General features: G+C 42.2%; 1 protein-coding gene across 1 annotated transcript; it reads right to left on the bottom strand.

Moving 5' to 3' along the window:
- Nucleotides 1–25916, bottom strand: LOC110511872 (sodium- and chloride-dependent transporter XTRP3). Its single transcript, XM_036970582.1, has 11 exons — nt 24607–25916; nt 18404–18544; nt 14690–14781; nt 14167–14394; nt 7308–7418; nt 4615–4856; nt 3883–4045; nt 3001–3205; nt 2066–2225; nt 1169–1334; nt 1–940 (listed from the first exon to the last, which is right to left on the bottom strand). Exons 1-11 carry the CDS (start codon nt 24731–24733, stop codon nt 773–775), a joined length of 1803 nt encoding a protein of 600 aa, XP_036826477.1. The 5' UTR covers nt 24734–25916; the 3' UTR covers nt 1–772.
- Between the last annotated feature and the right edge of the window lie 1039 nt (nt 25917–26955).

The following is a 26955-nucleotide window of genomic DNA, read 5'->3' as shown; positions in this document are numbered from 1 at the left end:
TAAGTACCTTACTGTGATTGTTTTCATTTAGAATGGTCAAAAAGAAACCAAAATACCTTCTTAGCAAAGAGCTATTTCTCAAGCAAAAATGTTGCTAGGACTGTCTTGTAGAGGTCTGAGTGGGGAAGGGAAAATGGAAAACTAGCTGTTATATGCAGAGGTTTGGATCTCTTTCTTATTGGTCTATTAACTAATTTACCACGCTCCATCCCACCAAACAGCTCTTACACTAAAAGGGGATTATAATAATGTTCCCAATTTCACTTTATTATTCCAACCTCATAGCCTGGAAATATGTACAAAACACAGGAAATCATTATTTTTTTTTACTGCACTGGGCCTTTAAACAATGCAATAAACCATTCACAAGATTATTTGTTCGTTTTTCACTTCTGAAATATTTTGGATGTAGTTCTAAGCCCTGCTCAGAACCACAACTACAAAATACAAAAGTTCATTATTATCACCCAGTAAGTGTTAGATGCCAAAGGACAACTAGGGCTAATGCTTGGTACAGATCTGGCGGTCTGTCCACCAGCAGCACAGCGGCAGAGCCAGCCTGCCCCGGGCGGAGAAAGAGGGCCTTTGGTTTGTGGTGTGGCATGAACCACTGCACGAGGAGAGTGAGGTACTGTTCTGTTAAGACAGCCATGATACGGACGGTGGGCTGTCGATCAGTCGATCCTATAACTAGAGGGTCCAGTCAGTCTCAGAGCCGTAATGTAGCAGCTCTGCCTTGTGTCACTCTGTCTGTCAACCAATACGTCGGTCTTTACAATGACACAGTGCTGACAGTGCGCTCTCTCTTCCCACTGGCCAGGTTCCTCTTCTTACAGTAGGTGTAGAGGGCCGTCAAAGGGATACAGCAGACAGAGGAGGCTAGGAGGAGGCCGATGAAGGCTTGGGCGTAGGGAGGATACTCCGTCACCACAGACTTCCCCTGGAGGAAAGGGAAGACAACAGGACAGGCAGAGATCAACATTGTATTTGGGTGCAGCATATTCTGTTCCAGTGCTTTTCTTTCATTCATGTATGACTGGTACAATCAAGTCTCCCGTTGGGGATTCATAAAGTACAATCTTATCTTACCCATTTTTTGGTCCGAGTGCTTGTTAGTGTAATGACAGGGTTATTGATACGATATTGGAGACAAAAAGAGAGGCCTTACCAGTTCTTTGTTCCAGGCCTGGTATGTGGGCGTTCCTCCCTGGATGTAGTTGACGATGTAGAAGATGAATAGGGCAATGAGGAGGATGGGACTGACTCCTGCCAACATGATCTTCCAGTAGCAGTTAAGACGATGACCTAACATGTCTTCTACATCCTTCTCAAACCTGGAGAGAGAAAGGTTGCAGGAGCATTGACATGAGGACCCTGTCGATTAAGGCAGCACCCCGCACCGCTCTGATTCAGAGGGGTTGGGTTGAATGCAGAAGACACATTTTGGCTGAATACATTCAGCTGTGCAACTGACTAGGTATCTCCGTTCCCTTCCTAAAATACTATCATATATTCTGTACGGGCAAAAGACAACCATGGTATTTTAGTTTAAACATTCATTCAACATTCAAAGGAAATTGCTTATATGCTTCTTAAGCCATTTTGCTATTAATAAACAGTACAAGCCCAACTTAAAAAACTACAGTGCAGTTCAGTCAAAATCCTGAGAGAAGAGTGAAAGGAATGTGAGGTATTTGTGGATGATTATGCCAAGTGTTGTTTGGCATTACTGGACACAATACAGCTTTTATGAGGTACTTTAAAGACTTAACTCTACTGGCTGCTAACACAACTGCAGTAGGGCTACACATTCTCCAGTAGAAACTGTTTCAAATAATGTCAGCTCAACTATTGTTTCTTGGAGAAAAGGTACTGTATGACAAGATGTGTTAGTTTTTCTGATTTCGAACAGCAAAGGTGATGATGCTTAGAAAGCTTCTGAAATGAGTCATTCTTCATTATCAATATTGTACACACACACGCGCACACACACACACACACACACACACACACACACACACACACACACACACACACACACACACACACACACACACACACACACCTTTTGATGCCATATATGTAGCAGACGGTGATAACTTCAATGAGGACGATGAAGAGCAGAGAGAAGGTGGCTCCATAGTCGTTGAACATGGTGAACCAGTAGTTCCCAGAACGGGTGGTGAAGCCCAGGCCAAGCAGCAGGCAGAATAGACACACCAGACCTACAGGATATGACAACACACCTGTTAGTCAGACACACACCAGACCTACAGGTTATGACAACACACATGTTAGTCACACACACACACCAAACCTAGAGTATTGGCCCACTCCAAGCTTATCTCTGTCCTGGCAACCCAATGGTTGAGCCAGCTTCCCCCGAAGTTAGGACAGCAGAGTCCCTGCCCATCTTCTGAAAACCTATCTCATCAAATAGTATCTTAAATAAGATAATAAATAAGACATGAGAAAAACGTACTTACTACAATGGTGTTATGTAGTTATCTCATCTAGCTATTTTAAGATGAATGCAGTAACTGTAAGTCACTCTGGATAAGAGCATCTGCTAAATGACTAAAATGTAAAATTTAGGATGGGACAACACACCTGTTAGTCTCTCTCACACACACACACACACACACACACACACACACACACACACACACACACACACACACACACACACACACACACACACACACACACACACACACACACACACACACACACACACACACACACACACACACAAACACACACACACACACACACACACAAACGCACACACACACACACACCTAACTCAAGCAGCAGGCAGAACAGACACACCAACCTAAGGACAAGACACGCCCGGGTCCACCCTAACCCTTGTTTCATGTTCACACCTTAGCTCAATTCTTACCCTCAACCACAACCATAAACCTAGCTTCACGACCACACCTTAGCTCAACCCTAAACCCCTCTTCCCCCTTCCCCTCATCACCTCTTCTCTCTCACCATTGAGTGTTTTGGTGCTCATGTAGCGGCTGATGAACTTCAAGTCACTGAGGGGGGTGATGACGGCGATGACGTTGCCCAGCATACTGCCCATGCCCAGCAGCAGCAGCATGATGAAGTAGAGCACCGACCACAGCTGAGACACGGGCATGTTCTTAATGGCCTCACTGTACACTATGAAGGCCAGGCCTGTACCCTCAACAGCCTGGGAGGAGGGAGAGAGATGGAGAGAGAGAGAGTTTAGTGGATATTCAGTCCTGCATAGTGCAAAAGTTTCTGAAGTCAGTTTTACATGTTTTGCTTTCCTCCATTGGAAACTTAAGTGGGATGGTTTATTAAAGACAAAATGGAAAATACAGAAGAGTATTGAAAATAAAATATTAGCGTTAATTGTAACTGCAACAGCCCATGATATTTGCCACATCTCACTACCACCACCACAGAGTCAAATAAAGTTGTATAGGTGACATTGAACTATGATTAAATATGAAATATTTATAGAATGGTGAGTGAAGTTTTTATTGCCTCACAGTAAAATCCATTTATTTTGTTGCTACATGATAACATATTGTCAGGAAACCAGAGGTACTGTATGTTGTTAGATTAAGGGCTCGATTCAATCCATATTGCGGAAATTCTGAGCTATAGCGCAAAAATGTTAAGGTAAGATCAGATTGAGACGACTTATGCAGCATTTACCCTGAATGCAGTCTCCGTTAACGCGGGAACACTGCATTTCAATTTCAATCTCGCTATATTGCAGAACTTCTGCGATTCAGATTGAATCAAGCCCTAAGAGAAGTAGCAAATGAAGTTGTCTTATCAGTATTTTGCACAAGTTTTCCTATTAGTTCATTTGAGTTGTGTCTCATCATGACCTACCGTGTCTAGTTCAGCCTCTAGGTCACAGGTCTCCAGCCTACCTCCCAGACTGGCAAACTGTTCCGTGTGTGTCCTGTTCAGCTCAGCGATCCAGTGGTTGACATTCTCCAGACTGATGGTGTCCTCTGCCAGATCAAAGGTGTTCAGGAGCAGCAGTCGCACCCTGGGAGAAGAAGAGAAATGTCAGTGTCATGAAAGGACAAGTGGTGTAGCGCAGTTTCTCTGAAACCTTTTTTTTTAGGTGGGGGAGGGGAGGGGGCCAGGTAACTTCCTGAAATTCTACACATTTTGCCATGAGATTGAGAGAAGATTTAGCAGTTTTATAGCTAATTTCCTGTAATTCTAAACGTTTTGCCATGGTTTATGACGTTTATACATTTTTGGTTTGGGACCCCCCAGCCCTTTCCAGTCGCTGCATGCTACGCCACTGGGAAGGGCATTTCTGATCTGAATCATACAGTATATCTAGCCCCTTATACAATTCCTCTCATTGCTGATCTAGATTTCAATGCCTTCCCAAGTCCAAGCACCTGCCATTTCTTCCATTTGTACGTCTGCAGAAACTGCTACAGTCTACAGACGTTAAATTAATTGTATATGTTTGACCTAAAATTGTTTACGTTTGCAGTGGCTTAGTGCTGCTGACTGGTGTTACCTACTTCTCTGAGTTGAAAGTTCAATACAAAGTCAATGAGACAACCAACCAGACCGCGACCCCACCCAGGGCCTCACCTCTCCAGGCAGCTCTCGTAGTTGAAGGTGGCCTTAAAGCCATAGATGGAGAAGGTGACGATACTGGCGAAGATGGAGGTGCTACTGTTGACCGTGGACACGACGATGGCCTGCTTCTCAAAGTTGTTGTTGTACTGGTTGTAGCTGGCAAAGGCGATGAGGGATCCAAAGCCCAGGCCCAGAGAGAAGAAGATCTGAGTGGCCGCATTGATCCATGTAGTGGGGTTAGCCAGCTGTTCCATCTAAGACAGCAAACACACACACACACACACACACACACACACACACACACACACACACACACACACATATTAGTAAAGCATATTAGTAGCACACACACATACAGTGGCAAGAAAAAGTATGTGAACCCTTTGGAATTACCTGGACTTCTGCATAAATTGGTCATAAAATTTGATCTGATCTTCATCTAAGTCACAACAATAGACAAACACAGTCTGCTTAAACTAATAACACACAAACAATTACTGTATATGTTTTCATGTCTTTATTGAACACACTGTGTAAACATTCACAGAGCAGGTTGGGAAAAGTATGTGAACCCTTGGATTTAATAACTGGTTAACCCTCCTTTGGCAGCAATAACCTCAACCAAACATTTTCTGTAGTTGCGGATCAGACCTGCACAACGGTCAGGAGGAATTTTTGACCATTCCTCGTTACAAAACTGTTTCAGTTCAGCAATATTCTTGGGATGTCTGGTGTGAACTGCTTTCTTGAGGTTATGCCACGGCATCTCAAATGGGTTGAGGTCAGGTCTCTGACTGGGTCACTCCAGAAGGCGCATTTTCTTCTGTTGAAGCCATTCTGTTGTTGATTTACTTCTGTGTTTTGGGTCGTTGTTCTGTTGCATCACCCAACTTCTGTTGAGCTTCAATTGGCGGACAGATAGCCTTACATTCTCCTGCAAAATGTGTTGATAAACTTGGGAATTTATTTTTCCGTCGATGATAGCAAGCTGTCCAGGCTCTGAGGCTGCAAAGCAGCTTTCAACCACGATGTTCCCTTCACCATACTTTGCAGTTGGGATGAGGTTTTGATGTTGGTGTAGCGTGAATTTTTGTTCTCCACACATAGTGTTGTGTGTTTCTTCCAAACAACTCAACTGTAGTTTCATCGGTCCACAGAATATTTTGCCAGTAGCGCTGTGAAACATCCAGATGCTCTTTCGCGAACTTCAGAGTGGCTTCTTCCGTGGTTTCCTGCCATGAACACCATTCTTGTTTAGTGTGTTACATATCATAGACTTGTTAACAGAGATGCTAGCATGTTCCAGAGATTTCTGCTAGTCTTTAGCTGACACTCTAGGATTCTTCTTAACCTCACTGAGCATTCTGCGCTGTGCTCTTGCAGTCATCTTTGCAGGACGGCCACTCCTAGGGAGAGTAGCAACAGTGCTGAACTTTCTCCATTTATAGACAATGTGTCTTACCGTGCACTGATGAACACCAAGGCTTTTAGAGATAGTTCTGTAACCCTTTCCAGCTTTATGCAAATCAACAATTCTTAATCTTGGGTCTTCTGAGATCTCTTTTGTTCGAGGCATGGTTCATTCAGGCAAATATGTTTGATGTTCTCTGTGCCCATATGAATAACCCCTATAATGTAACTGGAATGATGAGATACAGTGTGGCAAAAAAGTAATTAGTCAGCCACCAATTGTGCAAGTTCTCCCACTTAAAAAGATGAGAGAGGCCTGTAATTTTCATCATAGGTACACTTCAACTATGACAGACAAAATGAGAAAAAAAATCCAGAAGATCACATTGTAGGATTTTTAATGAATTTATTTGCAAATTATGGTGGAAAATAAGTATTGTTTCAAGAGGACAACAATGGAAATAAGTCCCAGACTTTATTCTGTGTTATCCTCAATGATTTTATTCATGTGCATGTATGGTTTTTAGGTTTTATGTGTGTTTGTTTTTTTAAATGGTCGAATTAATAAACTAAACTAAACTAGATGCTTCTTGTGAATAGCAAACTCAAATGTTGTGATTGTTTTTTATAGGGCAGGTCAGCTCTAACCAACATCTCCAATCTCGTCTCAATGATTGTACTCAAGGTTAGCTGACTCCTGACTCCAATTAGCTTTTGGAGAAGTCATTAGCCTAGGGGATCACATACTTTCCCCAACCTACACTTTGAATGTCTAAATTATGTGTTCAATATAGACAAGAAAAATACAATACTTTGTGTGTTGTTAGTTTAAGCACACTGTGTTTGTCTGTTGTTGTGACTTAGACGAAGATCAGATCTAATTGTATGACCAATTTATGACTAAATCCAGATAATTCCAAAGGGTTTACGTAATTTTTCTTGCCACTGTATGTAAAGCAGGATTAAACATAACAGAACAATGTACATGAGCTACCATACCTTGGCTGTGAAAACGTAGATCTATTGCATCTCATCTATGCCGCTCTGTCTTTGCTCATCAATAAATGTATATGTATGTACATATTCTTATTCCAGCCTTTTACTTAGATGTGTGTGTATTAGGTAGTTGTTGTAGAATTGTTAAATTACTTGTTAGATATTGCTGCACTGTCGGAACTAGAAGCACAAGCATTTCACTACACTTGCAATAACATCTGCTAACCATGTGTATGTGAACAATCAAATTGTATTGTATTTGATCAATACTGTTCTTTCATTCATCTAATCATTCGTACCTTGGGCGTGAACATGTACTTTACACCGTTGATGGCTCCGTGAAGGGTGACCCCACGGATGAGGTAGATGATGAGGACCAGGTAGGGGAATGTGGCTGTGAAGTACACCACCTAGGGAGGGGAGAAACAGCAGGGGGATTCAGGGTCAAAGTTCAACTATGCTGCACTGATTGCCTGTTTTCTAACACAGATTTGGACCACTTGTCCTACGGTTTTATAACATTGCTCACTGAATTTACTGTGAAGTTGTAGGTGGAAGTGAACTTGTTTGTGTATGTCTTTCCATCAATTGATAACGATCTTATTACTTTTCTATTATTTATCTCTGTATTGTTGGGAAGGGCCGTATGAAACCATTTCACTGTTAACCTACACATGTTGCTTACGAAGCATGTGATGATTAAAATGTGATGTGATTTATTTTGATGAACCTCTTTTAGGTAATTTTAGATGAGAGATCATATAAAAATCAAAAGCCCCTTGCCAGAACGAATCAGAACGATTCAGAACGAATCAGTTTTAAAGGGACCTCCTGTGTGCATGCACTTGCACGTTATAATAAACATCATAGGCAGCTTGTGAGTTTCAAGTTTGGGGAAGCTTACAATTTATCACGATTTCTACCTATCTGCGTGCCAGCTATTCTTCATAGAACAGTTTCATTTAAATCTCCTTCCAGACTCACATTAAGCATCTCCAATCCAAAAATAAATCTAGAATCGGCTTCCTATTTAGCAAAAAAGCATCATTCACTCATGCTGCCAAACATACCCTTGTAAAACTGACTATCCTACCGATCCTTGACTTTGGCGATGTCATTTACAAAATAGCCTTCCACACTCTACTCAGCAAATTGGATGCAGTCTATCACAGTGCCATCCATTTTGTCACCAAAGTCCCATATACCCACCACTGTAAGCTTTCGTTGGCTTGCCCTCGCTTCATATTTGTGGCCAAACCCCCTGGCTCCAGGTCATCTATAAGTCTTTGCTAGGTAAAGCCCCACCTTATCTCAGCTCACTGGTCACCATAACAGCACCCACCCGTAGCACGTGCTCCAGTAGGAATATTTCACTGGTCACCTCCAGAGCCAATTCCTACTTTGGCCGCCTTTCCTTCCAGTTCTCGCTGCCAATGACTGGAACGAATTGCAAAAATCACTGAATCTGGAGACTCATATCTCCCTCACTAACTTTAAGCATCAGCTGTCAGATCAGCTCACATAGCATTGCACCTGTACATAGCCCATCTGTAAATAGCCCATCCAACTACCTCATCCCCATATTGTTATTTATTTCTTTTTTGCTCCCTTGCACCCCAATATCTCTACTTGCACATTCATCTTCTGCACATCTATCACTCCAGTGTTTAATTATTAAATTGTAATTACTGTAAGGGTGTGAACTGGTGGCAGAGAAGTCAGACGCAGGAGAGAAATAACTGTTTCCAATGGCGCAGTTTATTTACAAAAAAATAATAAAAATCAATGGGTAACATAACCCGACGCACACCAGTACAGACATACACATACACTTACAATAAACAATCACCGAAAAGGACATGAGGGGGAACAGAGTGTTAAATACACAACATGTAATTGATGGGATTGGAACCAGGTGTGATGGAAGACAAGACAAAACCAATGGAAAATGAAAAATGGATCAGCGATGGCTAGAAGGTCGGTGACGTCGACCGCCGAACACCGCACGAACAAGGAGAGGGACCGACTTCGGCGGAAGTCATGACAATTACTTCGCCACTATGGCCTATTCATTGCCGTACCCCCCTAATCTTTCCTCATTTGCACACACTGTATATAGATTTTTTCTATTGTGTTATTGACTGTACGTTTGTTTATTCCATGTTTAACTCTGTCGTTGTTTTTGCCGCACTGCTTTGCTTTATCTAGGCCAGGTCGCAGTTGTAAATGAGAACTTGTTATCAACTTGCCTACCTGGTTAAATAAAGGTGAGATAAATAAAATAATTATAAAAAAATAATAATGTTTTTGTTTCTCAAAATTACTATCACATGGTTAATCAGAAAAATCTGAATTAAAATGATAAAAATCTCAACTAATGCAAGAGCACCAGCCTTGGACACATGGACACATTGATACACTGTGATCCATTGGCGGCTAAAGAAATTAGCACATGGAACTCAGAGATAGCCTATAGGCCAATGCAGCAGTAGGCCTATCACTTTCATCGTCAACTTAGTAAGGCTTAACACAAATTAAAACAGTAGAAAATATCCTGATATAAATTCTGTTTTTTTCAATCGGATTAATCTCTCTGCCTGTCTGCCTCCCTTTCTATCTGTCTTGATTTGAGCTATCGCTAGTGAAGTGGAACATTGTATCAACTCAGCAGGTTGGCGTGCTCAGATGTGTGCGCTCCCTCCATGTTATGACAGAGAAACCATACACATGCTCATTTCTCACATGGAGCACTCCAAACAAAATACATAGAAAAAATTAGCAAAACTCCTAAATAAACCAAAACGTGTTTCTCACAAGTATAGCAGGTTGTGAACTCTGCAAACAACGTTTCCACTCCAAGAATGAGAGCAGTAAATTACTGTAATACATGAATTAACAGAAATGTCTGTTACTGTAAGGGGTTTGTTTCCTTGTTACTTGTCAATCATTGGCTCATTGGTGAAAATAGCATTATGACAATATCTTTAATTAAATCATTCAAAAACCTTTATTAATGTAATTGCAGACAGAAGTTGACACCAGGAACATAGCACGCATGTTTCTGAGTAAGTTCTGCAAAATATAAAAGGTCCCAAGTTATTTTATTAAACCTGAAATCCAGCCCTAGTGATGTCACTGCCTACGTCATTATCTTCTACTCCTGAGACCAAAACCATGCCTACTCAACACTAAAACTCTTGTTTATATAGCTATCTAAAAGCTTAGCAGTAAATGTCCAAGTTGATTTATAGTGGAATGTCTAACTAATCTCTTATCTCTTACACTCCCCTGCAGAGTTCTGTCTTCACAGTCACACATTTCTCAGACAGTTTCTTCATAAGAGGCAGAGAGACTAGAAAAGTACTGTGGAACAATATTAAACCTCATAATGTATATATATATATTGTTAATCTGTAGTCTAGGACCCTATAAATGTAAGGAGGGAGGGGTCTTATAACCCCTCCCCTTCTCTTAATACAACACAAGCATAATCAATTATCATAATACATCAAACATTTGGTACAGCCTCTATCATGACCCCTAGGTGAACCCCTTTCATAACCAAATGACAAGGGATTAACGTTACCTTGACAAGGCTTTACATGTTACATACTGTATGTAATGGGGAATTGACCAAAAATAAACAAAGGGAAAACAATTCACACAATAAACCAATGAATGTGCAAGAATTGTTGGAAGACATTGGAGCACATTATTGAGAGCTGAGTGCATGCATTCTGGAGAGAGACGCAGACATATTTTCGTCACACGCGTTCCCTTATTCTTGTCTCAACATTTTAAATTATACTCAAGACACATTATCTTCACACATTTTAGATGCTTTTCACGGACATATGCAACTCAATAATCAGCTAGGCCTGCGAAAGTATTCACCCCCCTTGGCATTTTTCCTATTTTGTTACCTTACAACCTGGAATTTTTATTTTACATTTTTTATGTTTGCATCATTTTATTTACACAACATGCCTACCACCTTGAAGATGCAAAATATATTTTGGGGTGAAACAATCAAGAAATAAGACAAAAAACAGAACTTGAGCATGTATAACTATTCACCTCCCCAAAGTCGATACTTTGTAGAGCCACCTTGTTCAGCAACTACAGCTGCAAGTCTCTTGGGGTATGTCTCTATAAGCTTGGCACATCTAGCCATTGGGATTTTTGCCCATTCTTCAAGGCAAAACTGCTCCAGCTCCTTCTGGTTGGATGGGTTCTGCTCGTGTACAGTAATCTTTAAGTCGTACCACAGATTTTCAATTGTATTGAGGTCTGGGCTTTGACTAGGCCATTCCAAAAAATTTAAATGTTTCCCCTTAAACCACTTGAGTGTTGCTTTAGCAGAATAATTAGGGTCATTGTCCTGCTGGAATGTGAACCTCTGTCCCAGTCTCAAATCTCTGGAAGACAAACAAGTTTCCCTCAAAAATGTCCCTGTATTTAGCGCCATCCATCATTCCTTCAACTCTGACCAGTTTCCCAGTCCCTGCTGATGAAAAACATGCCCTGGGGATGGTGTTCTCAGGGTGATGAGAGGTGTTGGGTTTGCGCCAGACATAGCGTTTTCCTTGATGGCCAAAAAGCTACATTTTAGTCTCATCTGACCAGAGTACCTTCTTCCATATGTTGGGGGAGTCTCTACATGCCTTTTGGTGAACACCAAACGTGTTTACTTATTTTTTTCTTTAAGCAATGGCTTTTTCTGGCCACTCTTCCGTAAAGCCCAGCTCTGTGGAGTGTACGGCTTAAAGTGATCCTATGGACAGATACTCCAATCTCCGCTGTGGAGCATTGCAGCTCCTTCAGGGTTATCTTTGGTCTCGTTGTTGCCTCTCTGATTAATGCCCTCCTTGCCTGGTCCGTGTGTTTTGGTGGGCGGCCCTCTCTTGGCAGGTTTGTTGTGGTGCCATATTCTTTCAATTTTTTAATAATGGATTTAACAGTGCTCTGAGGGATGTTCAAAGTTTCTGATATGTTTGTATAACCCAACCCTGATCTGTACTTCTCCACAACTTTGTCCCTGACCTGTTTGGAGAGCTCCTTGGTCTTCATGGTGCCGCTTGCTTGGTGGTGCCCCTTGCTTAGTGGTGTTTCAGACTCTGGGGCCTTTCAGAACAGGTGTATACATACTGAGATCATGTAACAAATCATGTGACACTTAGATTGCACACAGGTGGACTTTGTTTAACTAATTATGTGACTTCTGAAGGTAATTGGTTGCACCAGATCTTATTTAGGGGATTCATAGCAAAGGGGGTGAATACATACGCACGCACCACTTTTCGATATTTATTATTATTTTTCATTTTGTTAACAAGTAAGCTTTTTCATTTCACTTCACAATTTGGACTATCTTGTGTATGTCCATTACATGAAATCCAAATAAAATCCATTTAAATTACAGGTTGTAATTATACAAAATAGGAAAAACACCTTTTCAAAAATGCTTTTGCAAGGCACTGTATTGCCATGCGCGCTGCCAAAATTGCTGGCTTCCCAAATAGGCATAGGCCTACGCACTTGTGATTGGAAACAATCAACAGATATATATTTTTTTAAATTAAGAACTATGTAATTATGTAATTTTGGCAAAACATCAATTTACTTTAGGGGAAGCCAGCATCTGAACAGTGCACTGTGCACCCACCAACTTTCCTTTAATGACGAGATTCTCATTTCTCCACATTAACAATGCGAGTCGTTCAGCCAAAGCAATGTAGGCTACAAGCTTAGGTCTGCATATTATGACTATAGAAACACATTGGGCATATTCAGGACAGATTTAGTCAAGAATGAGCACCCTGGATAAGAGTGTCTGCTAAATTACAAGTTTTTTAAAATGGAATGTAAAAATGTAGCAGATGTATCTGATGCTGTCTGGCCAGAAAAAGTAAGGCATGCCATAGTCCTTTTGTCCAGAGAGCATCAGATACATGGTCTACACATAAGGAGACAGAGGGGTGCTGTTTCGCTCGCTCGGATGCTTTATCTGAGATTGATGCGTCTTTGTGTCTGTGCGCATCTCCGTCAAATAAATCATTCATATTTCAATATTTCATTTGGACGGGCAAGGAGGTACGGCAGGGCGTGCTAGACCCCATAGGGCCCGCCCATAACACCAGTTCTGCCATGAATCCACTGTGATCAGCAGACAGCAAACAGCAAACAGTTCTCTGTCTGTGTTGACACGGTATCCTTTACTTTCACCCTGGCTTGTCTCCTCAGAGACTCCCACTCTACATAGTTATGTAATGAAGTAGGCCAAGGTTTTCAAAAATCACTCTCTCAGCAGATGTTTTCCTCAGTTCAGTAAAGATCCGTTGGATCTGCTTCTCCTTTCCCTGCTCCATAATTCTGAGTTGGCAAACTGCAGCCACAAACTTTGACTGTTTTATTCGCCAGGCCTTGATGGACAACTATCTGACCATATAGAATATTGAACTGTTTGTACCTTGTCTCGCCATTACAAATAACTTTCTTGACCCTTTCCTTTGTTATCGAGGTCACCTCTCAGCTGACTGTTTTCCTCTGCTCAGTAAAAATGCAGGTAACTGCCAAAATAAAGGAAACATTTGACTAAATGAGGGATACAAAGTATACTGAAAGCAGTTGAGTTAATTAAGCAAAAATGCTGGGCAGGCCATTATTTTGGCCACCATGGCTATGCCCACATAGGATGACAATGCCCCCATTCACAGGGCATGAGGTGACACTGAATAGTCTGATGAGCATGAAAATGATGTAAACCATATACCATGGCCATCTTATTCACCAGATCTCAACCCAATTTAACACTTATGGGAGATTCTGGAGGGGTGCCTGCAAGAGCGTTTTCACCACCAGCAACAAAACACCAAATTATGGAATTTCTCATGGAAGAATGGTGTTGCATCCCTCCGACAGAGTTCCAGACACTTATAGAATCTATGTCAAGGTGCATTGATGCTGTTCTGGCTCGTGGTGACCCAATAATCTATTAAGACACTTTATGTTGGTGTTTCCTTTATTTTGGCAGTTCCCTGTATGACACAGGAGACGATAGTGACCTATGTCCACTAGATCCTCAGCTAGCATGACATAAGGGTACCATAACTGTCTTGACCCTGTCCATCATTACCGAGCTGATCTCTGACCTCTCACCTTCCCGGTGGACTTGACCCCCTTGACGATAAACAGGTAGACAATCATCCAGGCCAGCAGGAGGCAGAGTGCCTGTCCCATGTGAATCCCTCCGTTCTCCTCAATGGACCCGGAGATGTCCAGGGTCTCTCTGTAGAAGAAGTACTGGGTGGGCGTGGCCCGCTCACACTCCTCCACAGGGCCGGTCAGGTTGCTGTTAACCGGGCACTCTGCCCATGGCAGGACCGACTGGGGCAGAGTGGGAGGAAACAGCACAGGTCAGGTCAGGCACAGGATGTTACAGATAGCACTAGAGCAATGAACTGCATTTTCTAAGATTCCAAACAAAACAGTCTGCACAGGACCAATAGTGTGTCCTCAAAGCTGAGTGAGCCTGTTGATCCATCTGGTAATAAGATTGTAACAAGTTATTGAAGATCGTCTACATTTTATGATCGCATCATACATCTGAATGGAGGTCAAATACTATGAATTGCTCTATTGAAAATAAAGATAATTTTGCCATTGTGAGACTGGAACTAACCTGGAATGAATGAAAGAGGTACCAGAAACTCCATGCATTGATGACATTGTAATAGAGGCATAGGTACATGGAGGTCACAACACTGGCCAGACCTGGAACCAGCAGAGAGAGGAACAGATACATTTAAACTATAAGCAGATATTATCTAATTTGCATCTTTGATAAGGATACTTTTATTAGGTTGTTGAAATACATTTGCAGTGTTGGGAAGAAGTACACTGCATGTTTTTCAACTATTAATTTAATTACATTTTACAGTAGCTTACATTTTAGGGTTCTTCGGATGTCCCCATAGCAGAACTCTTTTTGGTTGCAGGTTGAACCCTTTTTAGTTCCAGGTAGAACCCATTTGGGTTCCATGTAGAACCCTCTAGTTAATTACTTTGTTGCCATGTAGAGGTGTAGTTAACTACACAAACTACATACTACATTTTTTTGCAAAAAGAATAGACAATATGTAGGCAATACTTTCCTTTCTTTTTCAGTCAGACATGCCTAATTCTCACTTGAAGCATAGTTTTTGTGTTTAATAAGCTAAATTACACATTTTGTTAACATATGACCCCAAAGTGATCTAATTTGTATGTAGTGAACTACTTTTTCAAAGTAACTTTAGTTAAGTAAACTATATTGTTCTTCCAGTGTGAAGAAATTGGTAGCTTAAACTATAAACTATATTTTTAGAGTAGCTTCCCGATACTGTAAATTTGACACAAAAGTACTGGCCTAAATGTAACCATTTTTTTTTTTTTAAACGTGTGTAATGTGATTAATTAAAGGCAAATGTATGTTACTTTATTCAATGGCAGTGTGCACCCATACATGTGTAGCACTCTATGTGCAGTGTCTACTGTCCCAAACAATATTATAATAAGTAATAAAGAAAAAAATGAAAAAGAAAAAAAGGACTGTGGACCGTCGCAGGAGGTTCCGGACTGTAGACCGTCGCAGGAGGATCTGGACTGTGGACCGTCGCAGGAGGTTCCGGACTGTAGACTGTCGCAGGAGGATCTGGACTGTGGACCGTCGCAGGAGGTTCCGGACTGTAGACCGTCGCAGGAGGATCTGGACTGTGGACCGTCGCAGGAGGTTCCTGACTGTGGAACGTCGCAGGAGGTTCCGGACTGTAGACCGTCGCTGGAGGTTCTGGACTGTGGACCGTCGCAGGAGGTTCCTGACTGTGGAACGTCGCAGGAGGTTCCGGACTGTGGAACGTCGCAGGAGGTTCCGGACTGTAGACCGTCGCAGGAGGATCTGGACTGTGGACCGTCGCAGGAGGTTCCTGACTGTGGAACGTCGCAGGAGGTTCCGGACTGTAGACCGTCGCTGGAGGTTCTGGACTGTGGACCGTCGTAGGAGGTTCCGGACTGTGGACCGTAGTAGGAGGTTCCGGACTGTGGACCGTTGCAGGAAGCTCTGGACTGGAAACTGTTGCCGGAAGCTCTGGACTGGAAACTGTCGCCGGAAGCTCTGGACTGGAAACTGTCGCAGGAAGCTCTGGACTGGAAACTGTCGCCGGAAGCTATGGACTGGAAACTGTCGCCGGAAGCTCTGGACTGGAAACTGTTGCAGGAAGCTCTGGACTGGAAACTGTCGCCGGAAGCTCTGGACTGGAAACCGTCGCAGGAAGCTCTGGACTGGAAACCGTCGCCAGAAGCTCTGGACTGTGAACCGCCGCCAGAAGCTCTGGACTGGGAATACGCACTGGAGGCCTAGTGCTTGGAGCCGGCAAAGTTGGCACCGGACTGGTGACATGCACTTCAGGGCGGTGCGAGGAGCTGGCACAGGACGTACTGGGCTGTGAAGGCGTACTGGAGACCTGGTGCGTGGAGCCGGCACAGATTTTACCAGACTGATAGCACGCTCCTCAGGACGAGTACGGAGAGCTGACTCAGGTGGCATTAAACTGATAACACGCTCCTTAGGGCAAATGTCGTGCATCCTCCACCAACTCAACAACTCTCTCCGTTCTCTCTCCTCCAATATCTCCATCCACTCACTGACGGTCTCTGACTCTCTCCGTTCACTCTCCTCCAGTTTCTCCCTCTTCTCCCAGACTGGCTCTGGTTCACTCCTTGGCTCTGCCGACAGCTCCATGTGCCACCCCCCAAAAATGTCTTGGGGTTTCTGTGGCCTTGGTGCCCGCTGTCCTTCCATGCTCCTTGCTGACTCCCGCCAAGGAAGGGTCTTGTGTCCTCTCATGTCCTCCCAAGTCCAAAACTTCCTTACCTCCTTTTCACGCTGCTTGGTCCTTTGTTGGTGGGTTATTCTGTCACATACGTGTGGAGAGACTGACCAAGGCACAGCGGATGTTGAGTTCCACATAATTTATTAATAAAGTGAAACTTAGCAAAAACAAATAAATCAATAAACTAACAACGAAACGTGACTATGTGGTGCACATGCACAAAACACAAAATAATATCCCACAAACACAGGTGGGAAAATGCTACCTAAATATGATCCCCAATTAGAGACAATGATTACCAGCTGCCTCTAATTGGGAATCATACAAATTACCAACATAGAAATAATAAACTAGAACCCCACATAGAAATAATAAACTAGAATACTCCCCAGTTACACTTTTGTCACGCCCTGACCATAGAGAGCCTTTGTTTCTCTATGGTCTTTCTCTAAAAGTGTTAAACAAATCAAAATATATTTCATTTTTGAGATTCTTCAAAGTGGCCACCCTTTGCCTTGATGACACATTTGTAGACTCTTGACATTCTCTCAACCAGATTAATGAGGTAGTCACCTTGAATCAATTAACAGGTGTGCCTTGTTAAAAGTTAATTTGTGGATTTCTTTGTGGAACGGATGATCTCCGCATGTGTGGTTCCCACCGTGAAGCATGGAGGAGGAGGTGTGGGGGTGCTTTGCTTGTGACACTGTGTGTGATTTATTTAGAATTCATGGCACACTTAACCAGCATCGCCTTCCCATCTGGTTTGCGCTTAGTGGGACTATCATTTGTTTTTCAACAGGACAGTGACCCAAAACACACCTCCAGGCTGTGTAAGGGCTATTTGACCAAGAAGGAGGGTGATGCATCAGATGACCTGGTCTCCACAATCACCTGACCTCAACCCAATTGAGATGGTTTGGGATGAGTTGGACTGCAGGGTGAAGGAAAAGCAACCAACAAGTGCTCAGCATATGTGGGAACTCCTTCAAGACTGTTGGAAAAGCATTCCAGGTGAAGATAGTTGAGAGAATGCCAAGAGTGTGCAAAGTTGTCATCAAGACAAAGGTTGGCTACTTTCAATATTTTATTTCATACGTTTTTGGTTACTACATGATTCCATATGTGTTATTTCATAGTTTTGATGTCTTCACTATTATAGTGTTCACTAGTGTGCTCCCTCTCCGGCCTCTAGGTCACCAGGCTGCTCGTTATGACGCACACTTGTCACCATCGTTACGCGCACCTGGACTCCATCACCTCCCTTATTACCTTCCATATATACGTATGTCACTCCCTTTGGTTCCTTCCCCAGGCGTTATTGATTCTGTTCCAGTGTCATGTCTGTGTGTTGTTCGTGTTACTTGTTTTACGTTGCGTTTATTTATTAAAACACTCACTCCCTGAACTTGCTTCCCAACTCTCAGCGCACATCGTTACAGTAGAAAATAGTAAAAATAAAGAAAAACCTTTGAATGAGTAGGTGTGTCCAAACTATAGACTGGTACTGTATATTCAGTACTCACCCACTCCTCCCAGATAGGGGTTAATAGCTCTCCATGCTCCAATGCTGCCCAGACGCATCTTCTGGCCAATGGCTAACTCCATGTAGAACAGGGGTACCCCCAACAGGACCAGCATAAGCAGGTATGGGATCAGGAACCCACCTGAGGACAGAAAAAGGACACACATACAGTATATTTGACCATTCAAAAGACCTGCAGTAGCAGAGACAAAAACACACACATGATCTATAAGGTGATGCACTGAGCTTCAGATTCATATGACACCCGGAAAATGTGTTCTCATTCTTAATTCTTAATTCTTATTTCATTTACACAATGAATGTGGCCTTGGTCCTTGTATTCTGTTGCATTTTTCTTCTCCCTATATATTAATGGAAAGAAAGGGTGCAGTGCAGTGCAGTGCTTCCTTCATTATTCTTTGATCAATGGTCTAACATCTAAACAAAGCTTTATTCATGTTTCTACTGGGTTCTGTTCCCCCTGGACTTTCTCAGTATTCATGACAATCACAAAAAAACAGTCTGGCCTGGGTCACCCCATGACCCATGGGACTGAAAGCAAAGTGACCTGTCTACTGTGATTTCCATTCTGCTAGTCTGAGTCGTCGACAGTAATTACAGGAAGCAGGCAGTAGGGCAGAGAGTGAAGGGGGCAGGGGGTGAGGAGGGACAGGGGAGCAGGGGGACATGCTCAGTGACACAAACACAAAGTCAAAGAGAGTTTAGAGCAGGGTCAGCCACTGGAACCCTTTTGGGATTCATTAATTCACTCGTTCATTCATTTACTCATCCATCCGTCCATTCAATTTTTTATTAATTCATTCATTCATTCAGTGGGTGAACATAATGGTATTAAAAAGCATGTCATTGTCCATAATTTAGCAGTTAGATGGAAGATTCCATGCTTCTAGCTCTCAGATTCTTCATGCTACCTTCCCTTGACTGTAATGAACCCTTGTGAATGAGTGTTCACACAGAAACAGCATGTATAATCGGATAAGGATTAGACGGAAGTTGAAATAGTTGGATATATTGGAATAAATAGCTTTTCCTGTACCGTAATCTCAGATTCCTCAAGTTGTTGCACAAGAAATACACGATTGTAAAATCAAGTTATTGTGATGTGTATCAGGTGATTATTTACACTATGACAAATCATTTTTTGAACACTGTAAAATAAATAATGCACAACGCAATGGTAACTATAATATAGAACTTAAGGGGGGCTTCAATGTGTATAATGTAAGACCCCTAACCTCTAATGTCCCATCTTTCTGTTTTACGTTGTGATCTGTTAACAATGAGAGGGACATGACATTTTATAGGATTTGTGGGACCTCCTGTCATTTGTCCACGCTCATGATGTACTGTTTGTCCTACATGTCATATTGATTACTGTATGCTTGAAGTCCTGTCATTAGGTGTAAGCTTGCTGTAGATTATTAGTATTGAATAGGTTCTCCTAAACCAAAGCCTCATAGGGATATGCCATTGTAGAGCAATGTACATGGTAGAATAACAAAGGTATACCATTTCATGAGGTAATTCAAGTGTATTTTTCTTCCGTCATCTTATCTCTGTCAGTGTCAAGTTGGTGGGGCATTGCCTTAATGTTACTGTCCAGTGTTTCCAGAATTCAATTAAATATGACCTATAATTGAACTTTAGTTCCAAAAGGCTATATCCTCACATTTTTCATAGTTGTGTTTTTTCACCAAAAAATTATTGCTTATGGGCACCTTCATCCGTGTGTAAAATATTACTGTTGTCAGATTTTCTATTCATAGATTTTTGATGTATATTCAAATGTTTTTGTTTTTTTTGCAAAACACCATGTATCCACTGTTTAGTTGGAATGGAATGTTCGTATCCTGTATATATGACAGTGATATATGGCTGTCTCACCTGTCTTAATGCACTAACTGCCACTCTGGATAAGATAAGAGCATCTGCTAAATGACTAAAACGTCAAATGTAAATATTTTACATACAGATCTCACATTACTATAGCGATTCATTTTTTATTAAAAAAATTATAATATTGATTTTACAAATGTATAATTTGTACAGTTCTTTAATAAACATTTCGTTATTTGTCACATTTAACTGTATAAAACCCAGCAGTAGTACTTATTTCTCAAGTTTAAAAAAAAAACATGATTATTTGTTTCTCTGAAATGAAACCATTAAGTGATTTTAAACAAATACATGTCTGTCAATGAACAAGCCCATGCCCTGATTAGAGGGTGAAATAACACACTAATCTTTCATAAGTTCTTTAAACAATAAGACCTAATTTACCAACATTTCTGAAAAAATCTATATAGCATTTTGGAAGGAAACTCTTCAATTACTTACAATATGAGTGTTAAAAATCAGCTTTTCTGTGTTGGAATGGTGTGGGCCAGTGGAGGCTGCTGAGGGGAGGACGGCTCATAATAATGGCTGGAACAGAGCAAATGGAATGGTATTTGATACCAGTCCACTCATTCCACTCCAGCCATTACCACGAGCCAGTCCTCCCCAATTAAGGTGCCACCAACCTCCTGTGGTGTGGGCATACCCCAACAACAGAATGTTGTGGGTGTATACCGGTCATTCAAAATATTAATGCGAGTAGATCACTGATTGGCCAGCTCATGCCCCTCTAGACCGCTGATTGGTCATCTCATCCTCCTCCGTAGTATGAAATCATACACCACAAACTGATGATGGCACTAAGATTGCACTCAAACACACTCAACACGCTGTATAGAAAATCCACATCAGGACAGGGCACTTCTCGTGGCCGGGGATTTGAATGCAGGGAAACCTAGAGTTTTGACTCGTTTTTACCATCATGTAACCTGTGCAACTACAGTCAACAAAACTCTAGGTCACCTTTACTTCACACACAGAAATGCATTCAAGACTCTCCCTTGCCCTCCCTATGGCAAATCTGACCGCATCTCTATCCTCCGTATCCCTGCTTACAAGCGAAAACTCAAACAGGAAGTACCAGTGATTCACTCAATACAGAAGTGGCCCGATGAAGCGGATGCTAAGCTACAGGGGCTGCTTCGCAAGCACAGACTGGAATATGTTCCGGGATTCATCCAATAACATTGAGGAGATTACCACATCAGTCACTGGCTTCATTAATAAGTGCTTCAACAACGTCATCCCCACAGTGACCGTAGGTACATATCCCAACCAAAATCCATGGCTAACAGGCAACATCCGCACTGAGCTAAAGGCTAGAGCTGTCGCTTTCAAGAAGCGGGACACTATGCTTATAAGAAATCCCGCTACAACATCTGTTGAGCCTTCAAATAGGCCAAGTGTCAATACAGGACTAAGATCAAATCCTACTACGTTGGCTCTGATGCTCGTCAGATGTGGCAGGGTTTGCAAACTATCAAGGATTACTAAGGGAAACCCAGCCGTGAGCTGGCCAGTGACACGAGCCTACCAGCAAGCTAAATGCCTTCTATGCTCACTTCGAAGCAAGCAACACTGAACCAGTCATGAGAGCATCACTGTTTTCTCGTTCTCCATAGGCAATGTGACCTTTAAACAGGCTAACATTCAAAAAGCCGCAGGGCCAGAAAGGATTACCAGGACGCTTACTCAGAGCATGCACTGACCAGCTGGCGGGTGACTTCACGGACATTTTCAACCTCTCTCTGACCCAGTCTGTAATACCTACATGTTTCAAGCAGAGCACCATAGTCCCTGTGCCCAAAAACGCCAATGTAACGTGTCTAAATGACTATTGCCCTGTAGCACTCACATCTGTAGTCATGAAATGCTTTGCATGGCTCACATCAACACCGTCATCCAAGACACCCAAGACCCACTCCACACTGCCCTCTCCCACCTGGACAAGAGGAAAACCTATGTGAGAATGTTTTTCATTGACCACAGCTCAGCGTTCAACACCATAGAGCCTTAACAAGCTCATCAATAAGCTCAGGACCCTGGGACTGAACACCTCCCCCTGAAACTGGACTCTGAAATTCCTGACGGGCCGGCCCCAGGTGGTGAGGGTAGGCAACAAACAACACATCCGCCACACTGACCCTCAACACGGGGGCCCCTCAGGAGTGAGTGCTTAGTCCCCTCCTGTACTCCCACGACCACACTTTCATTATGTTTGCTGACGACACGACGGTGATAGGCCTGATCACCAATAATGATGAGACTGCCTATAGAGAGAAGGTCAGTGACCTGGCAGTATGGTGCCAAGACATCCACCTCAAAAATGAGCTGATCGTGGACTACAGGACATGTAGGGCTGAGCATGCCCCCATCCACATCGAAGTGGCTGTAGTGGAGCGGGTCAAAAGTTTCAAGTTCCTCTGTGTCCACATCACTAAGGAATTAACATGGTTCAACACAGCAGACAATGCCTCTTCCCCCTCAGAAGTCTGAAAAGATTTGGCATGGGCCCTCAGATCCTCAAAAGGTTCTATAGCTGCACAGTTGAGAGCATCTTGACTGGCTGAATCACCATTTGGTATGGCAACTGCTTAGCATTTGACCGCAAGGCCCTGCAGAGGGTAGTGCTTACGGCCCAGTATATCACTGGGGACGAGCTTCCTGACATCTATACCAGGTGGTGTCAGAAGAACGCCTTCAAAATTGTCAAAGACTCCAGCCACCCAAGTCACAGACTGTTCTCTCTTCTACCGCACGGCAAGCGGTACCAATGCATCAAGTCTGGAACCAACAGGATCCTGCTTCGACCCCCAAGCCATAGGACTACAAAATAGTTAACCAAATAGCTACCCAGACTATCTGCACTGACCCTCTTTTTACTAACTATTTTGACTCATCACATACGCTGCTGCTACTGTTTATGATCTATCCTGTTGCTTAGTCACTTTACCCCTACCTATATGTACATACAGTATCTATCGTAATTACCTCGTAACCCTGCACATCGACTCGGTACTGGTACCTAGTGTATATAGCCAAGTTATCGTTATTCATTGTGTATTTATTCCTTGTTTATTACTCTGCATTGTTGGGAACGGCCCGTAAATATTTCACCTTTAGACTACACCTGTTGTTGACGAAGCATGTGACATTTTCTGTTGTTGATTTGATTGATTTGAAATAGCCAACATTTTTTAAACTGTCTGTTTGAGATACACGTTTGGGTTTTTGAAGTGTATTTTATTCAATTTATGCTTTGGACACAAATACGAGTATAGGACGAGACAATATTATTTGGGTATGAGTTAACAGAATATTAACTTTTACATTTATTTTGTTACTGGACAGTTACATTAAGGCAAAAAACTCTACAATAATAAATACAGAACAACTATACTAGCATACCACACCTGTATTTATGTATTGGACATATTGGCCTTAAATCAACCGAAGCATCAACGAGTCTTGTATGTGAACATTTTCTAGGAATCTATGAATGGAACAACACAACATAGACACCTGTTGACTGTTAGGCTACTAATTGTAAAACTTTGCAATCAGTTGAGACCATTAAAAGCGAAATGCAAAAGCAAATGTTGATCCATTGTTATTCTGTGACAAACAACTGGGCGCGTTAAGGGTTAAAATGGGCTCCGTATCAATCCAAACTTTAGAGCGGAAAGTACTTCTATGCGAGCGCTTTTGAAAGCTCCTTTATGTATGCGCTTTGGTACATGCATACCCTCTGTTTTTGAGTGAACTAACTGTTCTCAGTGACTTATGGGGAGGAATATGAAAAATATGAATTGAACTAACAACTACGTGAGATCATTTCAAAAACATTGCACATTTCCTGCACCACTAACTTTTAGAGGAAGAAAACAAGACTGCACAGTAACGCCTTCACCCACTAGAAATGTTTAACAAGGTGACTGACGCTAACCAATGTAGTAATCGTTCCGATTCCCTGTAAATTAGTAATAAACTGATAACGTTTCACCCAGGGTAAAATAATAACTAACCCATTCTACAATCGCACAAGATCAGTGTGCCATTGCGCATGGATAAAGGTGAATAAATTGGACACTGACTGGCTATTCATATAGCCTACATTACCACGATTAATTAGTAAACACTAATTGTAATTCATTCATTTTACACAGTGTCAAATATTGCAGTTCGATATTTAATAAAAAATAACTGTAGGCCTAAATGTACAATATATTATGGATTAAACCCTAAATTAGGCTATGCGCTGCACCTAAACAAATAAATATTGCTTACCCCCGCCATGCATTTGACACAAGTATGGAAATCGCCACACATTTCCCAGTCCAACCGCGTATGATACACACGCCAGGACAAATTGCATGGGATTGTCCCACTCTGCTCTTGTGGCGTCCTTCCCCATCGTTGAGTCCTGAGCACACAATCAAGTTCAGGTCCGGTCGAGTCGGTGGCAGTGCGGTGCCGGTGGACAACCTTGACAGTCAGCAAGCCTAAGTCTGAAGTACCGGGAGTAGGGATGGCACTCCTGTCTGGATAATAGAACAAATCCAATGACAGCGTCCTATGGGAAACAGGGAAAGTGTGTCAACAGGAGGCTGTTCGAGTCAGACACATTTGCAATGGTTGAAGAAATAGCATGGAGTTTATAGAACGCTTGCCCATTCTAATGAGGTACCCCTACTTGAGAGGGAGGGCCTAATGTTTCAATAGGTAGGCATAGGCTAGAGAGTTCACATAACCCAGGTGAATGTTTGATTTTCCCAGCTCTTCTTAAAAACAAGGCTTTATAAGCCTGTCATAGAGATAGTGGACCATCACCAATACCTTTTATATTCATTAGGGTAGGCTTCAGATAGCATGTGTTTGCTTTTGTACAATGCGATTTACAAGTACAGTACAAGATTCAGTGCTGGAAATAATGTATTTATTTTCCTTTTTACTGTTCATACAACTTGAAATATAGTACTGGAGACACGTGCAAAAACAGCACAACCAGTGTTAAGGTATCAATGATTCAAATAGCTGTTTTCTGTAAGAAGTCAATCAGTAAGAAGTTAATGCACATTATTCTACCTAAAAAGGGACATTTCCATTACAGTTTTATTGCATTTAAATTAAAAAGCAAAGGAAAAAAAGAACTGTGAGAGATGAGAGACAGCGAAAAAAATGTGTGAATATACACACAGTGACGATACAGTACAAATAAAGGATGAAAGATAGAACCAAAAGAAAGTAGAATGGAGACAATGTCCTCCAGGGGTATGTCCTCGCTGGCCTTGTGTCTATCTGCAGATTTCCCTGAAACCCCCTCTCGCCTTGCCACCATGCATCCACTGATGCAGGTGGGTTCAGAATCCAGACAGGCAAGGGTCACAACCGGGAGGACTAGCAAAAACAGAGCGAAGGAAAAAGCAGGCGAACGGAATAACACCCAGCTTGACTTGACGAACCTGCAACAGACAAGCAGGGAACACAGGAATTAAGTACCCAGGGACTAATGAGGAAAACAGCTGACACCTGGAGGTGGGTGGAGACAATCACAAAGACAGGTGAAACAGATCAGGGTGTGACAATAGGCCCCTAAAACACTTCTATCCCCAAGCTATAAGACTGTTAAATAGCTCTTTAGGCTAGGGGGCAGTATTTTGATGTTTGGATGAAAAACGTGCCCAAAGTAAACTGCCCATTTCTCAGGCCTATATATCAGACCCAGAAGCTAGAATATGCATATTATTGGCAGATTAGGATAGAAAACACTCTAAAGTTTCCAAAACTGTCAAAATATTGTCTGAGTATAACATAACTGATATGGCAGGCGAAAACCCGAGGAAAATCCATCCAGGAAGGGCTGTTTTCCTGAAACTACTCTTTTCCATTGCAAGCCTATCCTCCATTTAAAGGGACATCAACCAGATTCCTTTCCCTATGGCTTCCACAAGCTGTGAACAGTCTTTAGACATAGTTTCAGGCTTTTATTCTGAAAAATGAGCGAGAATGTTCACATCTCGTCAGTGGATAGCCAGATGTCGTCAGATTTGTGCATGCACGCACGTCGGGAGCGTGACCTTTTCTTTCTCTCTTCTATTGAAAAGGCTACCGTCCAGTTGAAATATTATCGATTATTTATTGTAAAAACAACCTGAGGATTGATTATAAAAAACGTTTGACATGTTTCTAAGAACTTTACGGATACCATTTGGAATTTTCGTCTGTCCGTCGTGACCGCACGAGCCTGTGGATTACTAAACAAAACACGCCAACCAAATGGAGGTTTTTGGATATAAAGAGAATCTTTATCGAACAAAACAAACATTTATTGTGTAACTGGGAGTCTCGTGTGTGCAAATATACGAAGATCATCAAAGGTAAGTGATTAATTTGATTGCTTTTCTGACTTTCGTGACCAATCTACTAGCTGTTTGTAATGTTTTGTCTGCTGAGATAGCTACTAGGACTATCTGAGTTGACCCTTGTATTTTTTTTTGTACTGTCTCTATGCACACTCACATTGACACTCCAATACACACAACAGGTACACACATTTATACTGACTCTACACACACGGACACACCCCCACATATTTTTTTTATATACGCTGCTGCTACTCTGTTTATTGTACATCCT

This window comes from Oncorhynchus mykiss, chromosome 3 (genome assembly GCF_013265735.2).
Source record: "Oncorhynchus mykiss isolate Arlee chromosome 3, USDA_OmykA_1.1, whole genome shotgun sequence".
Classification (NCBI taxonomy): domain Eukaryota; kingdom Metazoa; phylum Chordata; class Actinopteri; order Salmoniformes; family Salmonidae; genus Oncorhynchus; species Oncorhynchus mykiss.
This window is presented reverse-complemented; position numbering and strand designations above follow the sequence as displayed.

Coding starts and splice junctions, on each gene's coding strand:
- LOC110511872 (XM_036970582.1), bottom strand. CDS start 24,733: ATGGGGAAGGACGCCACAAGAGCAGAGTGGGACAATCCCATGCAATTT. Junction 14,395..14,689: donor ACCTCTTTCATTCATTCCAG/GTTAGTTCCAGT, acceptor ACTCTGCCCCAG/TCGGTCCTGCCATGGGCAGA. Junction 3,206..3,882: donor TAGAGGCTGAACTAGACACG/GTAGGTCATGAT, acceptor CCCTCCTCCCAG/GCTGTTGAGGGTACAGGCCT.